Source organism: Sprattus sprattus (genome assembly GCF_963457725.1).
Source record: "Sprattus sprattus genome assembly, chromosome: 19".
NCBI classification, from domain to species: domain Eukaryota; kingdom Metazoa; phylum Chordata; class Actinopteri; order Clupeiformes; family Clupeidae; genus Sprattus; species Sprattus sprattus.
In genome coordinates, this window is record NC_137917.1 from 23,079,856 (window position 1) to 23,089,855 (window position 10,000).

The following is a 10,000-nucleotide window of genomic DNA, read 5'->3' on the forward strand; positions in this document are numbered from 1 at the left end:
ATTACATGGAAGTGAAGGCCTTACAAAATGGCTATTCTGTAGTGTGTGAGTGTTTGGTTGTGTGCGAGCATGTGTGCAAGTATGCATGTGTGTGTATGTGTTTCGATTTCAGTGCAGCTAATCACCCTTCCAAAAGGCGTATAAAATATGTAGTACACAGTCAATCTAGTCCAAGTGCATCTGCTTTAGTGCTGGATAAGGCAGGGCAGAAGCTTCTGGATAAAATCCCTCCAGCATCCGACCCAGATGCACACACCCCCACACGTCACCGCCGCCATGCAATCCCGACAAGCAAGCAAATCGACCAATTATACCAGAGAATCCCCTGTTTCACTCCCCTGTAAACAACGCCTTCCAGCGGGGGAGAGCGAGGTGCATTCAGTGCGAGATCAGATATGCGTGAGAGTTCGGTATTGATTTTCCTTTTTGAGTCCGTCACGGTCGGGCTCTCTCTCTCCGTAGATGGGGTACACAACAACGGTTTATCAGTGTGTATTCCGATTGCTATCGCAGTAATCGAGTTTTGAGTTTTGCCAACCCCAGCCCACCCCCCACCCCCTCTCTTTTTTTTCTTGCTGTGCCCCATTGTGCCTCTCGACTGACAAGACAACATTATAATGCCAACCTCGAGCTCCGAGCGGCGATGAATTCTCGGGTGAGACTTCGGCTGCAGCGGATTAGCAATCTCTAATCAGACAGCGTGACGTTGAATGTGTTACTGCTCGACTGACCTGGATGATGATCCCGCCGTGCAAGACGTGACTCAGTCTGAGCCCCACGGTTTCGGCTTTTAAATACCACCTTCGCAAACAAAATGAAGTTAAAACGCCTCTAGTGTTTTTGCGAGTCTCACTCCGAAAAACCAGTGAAACTATTTGTTTGTGTTTTTGTGTTGTTGTTTGCGATGGAAAGGGGCAAAGGACAAAAAAAAAACGTTTGGCTGCGTCAGCCCTCATGGGGTCTTGATCAGCATATGCCCACTCATTATTTAGCCTTAAATATTGCAATTATGCACTTAACCGGTCTGTTGCACAGCATCATTAAAGCTCTCCATCCCTCTCTCTCCCTCCCTCCTTTATCAGTCTCTCTCTCTCTCTCTCTCTCTCTCTCTCTCTCGCTCTCTCTCTCTTTCTCTCTCTCTCTCTCTGTCTCTCAGAGATGTTGTAGGTTCTCAGTAGCAGTCCCATGGTAATTCAGTGAAGCACCATACTCCTACACCATACATGTCCTTTAAACTCTTTGTACCTCTGTGCCAATGCTTCTCACTGGTCCTCTGGTCCATGTTCTTTTGTTGTTGTTGTCGTTGTTGTTGTTGCTTTGCTCCTGATCAGTGAACTGAAATGGGTGAACCCACAATGGAGACTTCAGTGTTTACTGCTGGGAAGAGTTTTTTTGTTGTAAAGATGAAAGCTCTTGTCCTGAGCTGTGTACAACTCTATTTTGGAGGAGCATTCAGGAAATATTGGGAACATACTAGACGGGTAGAGAACACGATGTGTTTTGAAGCGAAATGGTGAAGAGTATTGTGTAGGGAGGCTCTTAATATCGTTTGTATCTGTGGTCCAATGGGGGGAAATGGACCTGAAGTACACGAGGGATAGTAAGGAGAGGTGAGGCACTTGAGGGGGGTGGGGGGGGGGGGGACGTGCAACAAACCCAAAATTACGTTTAGTATACCCAAGCAGATATGCAATGGAGCTTTTTTTATTACCAGTGAGGTTTGAAGAAACCTGCAAAATTGTATTTTGTATTAAATAACTATTTAAGGTTAAATGTTATTCAGAGCATATTACAGTCATAAATAATTCAGAATCTTAACTACAATACAATGTTACAAATGCATAAAGCAAAAGTGATGGCGAATTTCTACTTACCTATACATATGTCGTTGCATTATAGATCAGTCTATAGCTATATACCGTATACATTTATAAATGTAGGAAACTGCCGCTAATCTGGCCTTCTAGTCTGTGGTTTAAAAGGAGACACTGCCAAGACAGCATTTCCTGATTCCTCTGAAATAGTCTGTGACACATGGTGTATTTCAAGGGAACAGTGTGTGTGTGTGTGTGTGTGTGTGTGTGTGTGTGTGTGTGTGTGTGTGTGTGTGTGTGTGTGTGTGTGTGTGTGTGTGTTTAGATTACACATGGTGTATTTCAAGGGAACAGTGTGAACTCCCCAGCGCCACATCACGTTTTAAATATAAAACTGTATCTGCTCAATGTCACACTGGCTATTTTAAAGTGGCTATGATAGAGTGAGACTCCACAGCAGCGCATATTGTCAGGTGATAACGTCAGAGCTGTGCTTAGCTTTGTTGCTCGGGCATAATTACCTCTAGCCTCCTGCCGCCTTGGGCTCTTTCCCAGACACTGAGAAAAATGATTAGAATAAGCATCGCTAATAAGCGTGCATCTCGTTAGCATTCGGAGCTAAATCGGTGGGAGGGTTGCATAACTATTGCGCCGCACGGAATAGTTAGTGCTAACACCAGGCCTCCTCCGCTGCCATGGCTAAGCTCCGCCATGAGCCAGGCGGTTTCAGGAACACGCTGTGTCTCTGCTAATAAATGCGTTTGACGCCAGCCCCCGAGATATCTCTGGAACAAATCCACTCTGTGGCAGGAATGACGACTTTGCCTTTTGGCGTTGAAGGGGGAAGAAAAAAAAACATTTGGTTAAACTCAAACCATCCATTTTGACTGTCCCCCCCACTTCTCCCTCTTTTATTTATTGTGGTGTTTTAAAACAAGACTCTGACTGTTGTCTTTCCCATCTGCTTCAGAGAAGTGTGTGTGTGAATTTATGTGTGTGTGCTTGTCTGTGTGTCTGTGTGTGTGTGTGTCTGTGTGTGTGTGTGTGTGTGTGTGTGGTGTGTGTGTGTGTGTGTGTGTGTGCGCGTGTGTGTGTGTGTGTGTATGTGTATGTGTCTGCGTGTGTGTGTGAGTGTGTGTGTGTAGGCAGGCTGTGGTGCTCTTAATAAATCCTCTGCTCCGGTTTTCCCACATCTTGGAAGCATGTAGCCCTCAGTGCCTGGATGTGTGTGTGTGTGTGCGTGTTTGTGTGAGTGTGTGTCTCTGTGTGTGTGTGTGTGTGCGTGTTTGTGTGAGTGTGTGTCTCTGTGTGTGTGTGTGTGTGTGTGTGTACGTCTTGGAAGCATGTAGCCCTCAGTGCCTGGATGCGCTCCTACTTAATCAGCTATACCCTTTTCCTCATGTTTGTGGAATGCGACTGACCAGCTCGCCTCGTATATTGAATCTAAACCGTGACCGAGACGACTCAACAGAGGGGCCAAAGAGGCTCTCGGTCGGTACTCGGCATTTGCAGCGGGGCCAGCGGGAAGTGGCGAAGGCGCGCCAACAACAGCGCGGGCATTGTTACTGTACTGCATTTACAAAAGCCAAGCCGCGGAGAGGAACGGCATCTTTGAAGCAGTGCGACAGAACACTAACTCACAGTCCCTCCCGAAACTGAATTACGGCCAAAACGAGATTAGCACTAACATCTCCAGTATTAGGATGCCAGTAAAGAAGCTTTTAAGAATGGCTTAGCAGACGAATAGCACTCCGAATCTAATCAAAGATGGTCTTTTTGTTTGAGGATATGTTAGATGGCACGTTGATGAAGTGTGTTCATGTAGCCGTAACGCAACAGTCGTAGTTTTTTATAAACGCGTTGTGGTTCGGTACAAAGATCAGCATCTTGAGCTTCTTTAGTATCTTCATGTAGGGGGGTGTTGCGTTGCATTACAATGAGGTATTTTAAAATCAAATGCGCTCTCTCTGCCCTGAGTCGCATGCGTGGACCTGTTTGTGCTGCATTCCACGAGGACATCACGCTCCACCAGAGGACCGCGATCTGAATGGCAAGAAAGTAAACTTTGAAGGTCATGGCTGTCATTTGCCACGTTAGGAGGGAGGGAGGGAATGGAAGGAGAGGGGAAAAATGAGAAAAAAGATCATTAAAACCTGTCCTCCGGCGATGGTGTGTGTTGCTCGTCTCCAGCAGAGGTGAGAAGTAAACGTGACCCGCGATTCTGCCCCGGCGCCGCTAGACTCCGCGGCACGCTGAGGTCGCGAGACCCACCGGATGAGGGAGAGGATGATGGCTTCATTAGGGAGGCAGATCACCATAGAGACCCCCGTGGCCACGGTGATGGACAAACTCTCTGAGAGGAGGGTGTGTCCCAAACCCATTTCCCTCCCAGGGGGGACTGAAAGGGCAGAGCCATCGATCTCTCCTTTATGTAATTACAGCTCCGTTTAGTGTACTCAGTCAAAGGGGCTGTGATGTTGGCTCTGTTCCTCTGGGAGTTTACTTAACAATAGAGTACAGAAAGTCACATTTCAGATTTCATATCTCATTACACAACTATGGTCCAACAATGTAACTTGAACTTGAACTTGTTTAAATATAGTATAGATAGAATTTGGAGGGTGTGGTATTAGTATAGATAGAATTTGGAGGGTGTGGTATTAGTATAGATAGAATTTGGAGGGTGTGGTATTAGTATAGATAGAATTTGGAGGGTGTGGTATTAGTATAGATAGAATTTGGAGGGTGTGGTATTAGTATAGATAGAATTTGGAGGGTGTGGTATTTAACAGGAACTTGCAGCATTTTAAATACTACTTGGGGACAATGCAAAAATGTAAATGTAAACCTAAAGACAAAACTGCAACAAACCTATACTACATATACCGATACCTCAATAGCCCTTTTCCAGTCAGCTTCTGTCCTATGCATGTTTCAGCTAGCATTCATCTGAGAAATGAATGGAATAAATGAAGAACTTGCCTGGCATCATATAGGGTCCCCATCCAGGGTCTCATGCTATACCACCTCTTACAGGTTCAAAATGTAAAGTGTTGCCATGGTTGCATCTGTAAGCATGGTTTCAGGTAGCTGCTAATAAACCACCCCCTCCCCTCATGAGAGAGTTACCCAGAGGCAGTCCGCTCTCCCACGACACACGGAGTGTTTAGGCAGAGTGTTATGGTGTGCGAGGGAGGGGAGTCAGGCTGAGGACACGCCAGGCGAGGCAAGGTTCACCCAACACGCGGAGCTAGCACAGTTTGCACACATCGAGCCGTGCCATTAAACTAAAAAATATTTCTCAGTTTACTCATGCTTTTAAGTCTCCTGTTCTGAAGAGCAGGAGAAAGGGGAGGGGGGGGGGGGAGGGGGGGTTGCCCGGGCAGGAATCCAACACAAATCTCTGTGTTGTCCCATGGGGCCGGCTGGGCGGACTGGGCCAGTATAAATAACCAAGCTGTTTAAACGAGGCCTTGAACTCTTTCCTGAGTCACACTTGGCCCCTCGCAGTCTCACCGTCCACCAGGCTCCGGCTACGGCGTCCTGCCAGCGTAGAGGAGAGTAGACGTGTGTGTGTGTGTGTGTGTGTGTGTGTGTGTGTTTGTGTGTGTGTGTGTGTGTTTGTGTTTGTGTGAGTCACCGGTGGAGGAGAGGAGAGGAGAGCTGCGAGTCTCCAGCCAGACGTCGTCTCAGCATGTCATAGTTTCACTCAGCAGCATTGCATGATAAAACAGGGCCGTTATACCCCCCCCCCCCACACACACACACACACACACAGGCACACACACGCAAGAGGGTGTTGCAGCTAACTGTTAGTGGTTTGTGTGTCTCTTCCTGTTTTTGCAACTGTGTGGGTATGTAATGGTGTGTACATTTGGATCTTTGGGTGTTCTATCTCTCTGTAAATGTGTGTGTGTGATTTACAAGATGATAAAATAGGTCATCTTGTGAGTGAGAGAGAGAGTGTGTGTGTGTGTGTGTGTGTGTGTGTGTGTGTGTGTGTGTGTGTATGTGTATGTGTATCTCTCTATGCGCCTGCGTATGCATGATTGCGTGTTGCTCTCCTAACGGTCGACACGCGACATGGTTTCCATGGTTGTTCCGGTACGAGGGCAGGTGCAGTGAAGGGAACCACAGAGACTTCCTGCATGCAACCTCCTCCTCCTACTCCTCCTCTCCTCTCTGTCTCCTCTCCTCCTCCTCTCCTCCTCCTCCTCCTCCTCCTCCTCCTCCCCTCTTCCTCTCCTCTCCTCCTCTCTGTCTCCTCTCCTCTCCTCTCTGTCTCTTCTCTGTCTCCTCCCCCTCTCCTCTCCTCCTCCTCCCCTCTCCTCTCCTCTCCTCTCCTTCTCCTCTCTGTCTCCTCTCCTCCTCCTCCTCCTCCCCTCTCCTCTCCTCTCCTCCTCCTCTCTGTCTCCTCTCCTCCTCCTCTCTGTCTCCTCTCCTCCTCCTCCTCCTCCCCTCTCCTCTCCTCTCCTCCTCCTCTCTGTCTCCTCTCCTCTCCTCCTCCTCTCTGTCTCCTCTCCTCCTCCTCCTCCTCCTCCCCTCTCCTCTCCTCTCCTCCTCCTCTCTGTCTCCTCTCCTCCTCCTCCTCCTCCCCTCTCCTCTCCTCTCCTCCTCCTCTCTGTCTCCTCTCCTCTCCTCCTCCTCTCTGTCTCCTCTCCTCCTCCTCCTCCTCCCCTCTCCTCTCCTCTCCTCCTCCTCTCTGTCTCCTCTCCTCCTCCTCCTCCTCCCCTCCTCCTCTCTCTCGTCCTCCGTCCTCTCTGTCTCGTCTCCTCCTCCTCTCAGTTTCCTTGCGAGTCCTGCCCCAGAGCCCCAGAGCTCAGTGCTCCTCATACTCGGCTCGGCCCTCGCTCAGAGACGAGATGAGCGGCCCAGACTCCCGCCACACTTGCCCCCAACAAACTAACCATTTCATGTATTATTGCACAACGCATTTATTCTTCATCTCAACATCTGATGTGTGAGAGCAGTGGAGTGGAGGCTCTGAAGGACCCTCTGGGCATGGTGTGTGTGTGTGTGTGTGTGTGTGTGTGTGTGTGTGTGTGTGTGTGTGTGTGTGTGTGGGACCCTCTGGGCCTTGAGAGATGAGGTGAGAGATGGCATGGTGTGTGTGTGTGTGTGTGTGTGTGTGTGTGTGTGTGTGTGTGTGTGAGAGTGTTTGTGTGTGAGAGTGTGTGAGTGTGAGAGAGTGCGTGTGTGTGTGTGTGTGTGTGTGTGTGTGTGTGTGTGTGTGTGTGTGTGTGTGTGTGTGTGTGTGTGTGTGTGAGTGAGTGTGTGTGTGTTTTTGTTCACATGAAGGGGTGTTTGTGCTGTGCTCCTTCACAGGGTGTGCAGGTGAAGACGGACTACATCCCCCTGCTGCAGTCGTTGGCCATGTATGGGTGGAGACTCACCTGCGTCCTGCCAACACCCATCGTCAAAACCAACAGGTAGAGAAAAACACGTACTCTTCTCTCCTCCTCTCCTCTCCTCCTCTCCTCCTCCTCCTCTCCGTCTCCTCTCCTCTCCTCTCCTCCTCTCCTCTCCTCTCCTCTCCGTCTCCTCTCCTCTCCTCTCCTCTCCTCTACTCTCTGTCTTGAAACAAGTAAACAAGTTCATGTCACATGTTAATAACACGTATGAATACACAGGGTGGCAGGGTAATATGGCAGCCAGAATGTTGAGGGGAATCCCCCCTGACCACGTAATGTGGTTTCTATGGTTACACGAGTAGCTCAGCCGCAATTAGTCAACACTGATTTCCTTCTGACTTTTCATACAGCTAATCCTCCAATACATGTCTGGTGGAAAAACAAAGCTTTTGTCTGCTTTTTTTTAGATGTTCCAAACTAACTTTGCTAACAAGTAATTGAAATGTGTATGTCAACTGAATGAGTAGAAAATGTATTTAATGTGTTAATTCAATTTTGAGTGAATTATCCCTCTGAACTCAACAAGATAAACACAACTCACTTAAAACGCTTCAGAATCCAATTCCCTCAGAAGGATAAATATAATATGAGTTGGCCTTTTTGAATCTGATCTTAACCTTCATGTCTACAACCTCTTACGCCTTGTAAGTCCCTCTCAGATGCCAGAGTTTTCCATGACACCTATTCCCACTTCTCAAGGCCTTGTTGTATTATACAGTAATACACCTTATTCAGGTGTGGCACTCACCAGTCAACCTTCTGTGAGCATCTGAATGGTGAAGTGGAGTGAGTTGGTTGACTAGCCAGCCATGGGATGTTTTACATGCTGCAGTATTTAGTGAAGGTAGTGGGAGCAGTGAAGGCAGTGTGTCTTTTAATAGCAGAGGGATTTTGGCCTTAAAGGCAGCAGTTGAGCTCTGGGCTACTGCAGCGGTTGAGCTCTGGGCTACTGCAGGATGGTGTCCCCAGAGGCAGGGTGGAGTCCAGGGGTGAGGCTGGACAGGTGTGTAGACAGGAGGCTGGAAGGCAGGGGTGGAGGCACTAGCAGAGCTTCAATGGGTCCCCCACGGCTAGCAGAAATACATTCTGGGGACAGCAGTGTTAGTTTATATGATCACTTTGAAAGATGTGGTTAACACATTGGTGTCTAGTGTCACCAGTTTCCGGTGTATGTCACGGTCAGTACAGATACAGAATGTTAGCCTGTGATACAGAATACAGAATTCATCAGTAAGTTGTATGTCTACGTATATTAATACAATTTATTGTAGAATGTATTGTAATTTAAATGCAGTTTGTTGATGCAATGTATTTCTAGAATGAATATGTTGAAAATGAAATGGTTTTGTGTCTTTACCTTCATCCTGGGTCAACACTTCAGTTGTTCTTAGTGCTTTGCCATGATGATTATGGCTACTGCCTGCGTGTGTAATAGCATATAAGCAATTACATATATAGTAGTTTATTATGTCTGGAAGAAATAAAGAAAAACATACACACAATCAGATGGCCATAGTAAAGAAATGTTGATTTTATATAATTCACTGACGTAGAATTATATACATTTTTCATGGATCATTGATTTCGTTTCCCATCGAACAACATAAACAATATAATTAACATACGTGAAAAGAGCACTGCATCCACCCACAAGAAAGGCGAGCTCTTCCCCTGAATGGATGGTCTGGCACGGGCGCTATCAGCGTAGCGTAGCGCTGGGACTGCTGTCACAGGCTAATGGATGGCTGCTGCAGAAGGGTGATGGCTCCTCAGATGATCTGGAGATGTAGTCTGGCAGCTACCGTCCATCCCGCCTATCACCCCCCACATACCCACTTACTCACCACCCATATCCCCCTATCCCTCGCTCCTGACTCTACTGCAGGCACCATATGTGTTTATCAGACCCTATCCGCCCACCCCAGTGCACCCCGCCCTCCCCCACCCTACCCTACCCTCCCCTCCCCTCCCCTCCCCTCCCCCTCCCCCCCTCCCCTCCTGCTACACCCTCGAATGTCAAGTGAGCGATGGTTTGAGAGCGTTGTTGATTAATTACCGGTCTATTTAAATCTGACGGAAAATGCCAGGCGACCATGGGCTGTACGGCTAATTAATCAAAGTGCCGTCCAAATTTACATCTGGAGCAACTGTATGTTTTCTGGGCACTGAGGGGAGCGGATCGTTTTATTTTCCTCAAAAATGCTCAATATTTAGCTTATATGTACCCACACACATAGGAAATTGTATACATTTACAGATAAATGTACACCTTATAACTACATAACACGATTATTTTCCTCTAAACCGATTAGTGGGAGAGTAAGTTTTGCTTGTCGTGACAAGTGTGTGCAGGTGTGTCTCTTCCACTGTAGAGCGTTGACAGGACATGCCTCGGAATATATCCCGCGAAGACTGCTGAAGAAGCTATTTTATTTTAACCAGCGCTTTAAACTTTAATAGAGCGTCTTGACTCCTTTTACCCACTCAGATTGTGAAGACTCAGGTTTTCTCTCTCTCTCTCTCTCTTTCCCTCTCTCTCTCTCGCGCTCTTTCATTTTGGAAGCAATACTCTGCTAAATATCCAGTGCTGTGTTCTGAAAGGCATAAAGTAGGTTGAGGAATTGAGAGGATTGGCTGATGGAGAGGACGAGAGATGGAGGAGAGAAAAAAGAGAGGAGGATGGTTGATATTTGGTCTGCATTGTAAGCCTCTGCTGGAAATCAAGCAGTCTCTGATGTCAGCTGAGATTTTTCGTGAGCCTCTCCCATTTTGTAG

At 47.6% G+C, this 10,000-nt stretch overlaps 1 protein-coding gene across 1 annotated transcript in view; it reads left to right on the plus strand.

Annotated features, from left to right (window-relative positions):
* Positions 1-10,000, plus strand: part of rftn1b (raftlin, lipid raft linker 1b) — a gene marked incomplete at both ends in the record, with an annotated part of 63,339 nt that overhangs the window by 48,122 nt on the left and 5,217 nt on the right. The window contains one exon of the mRNA XM_080857313.1: positions 7,140-7,243. Within this exon, the coding sequence (XP_080713439.1) occupies positions 7,140-7,243 (104 nt within the window). The remainder of the gene's footprint in view (positions 1-7,139; positions 7,244-10,000) is intronic.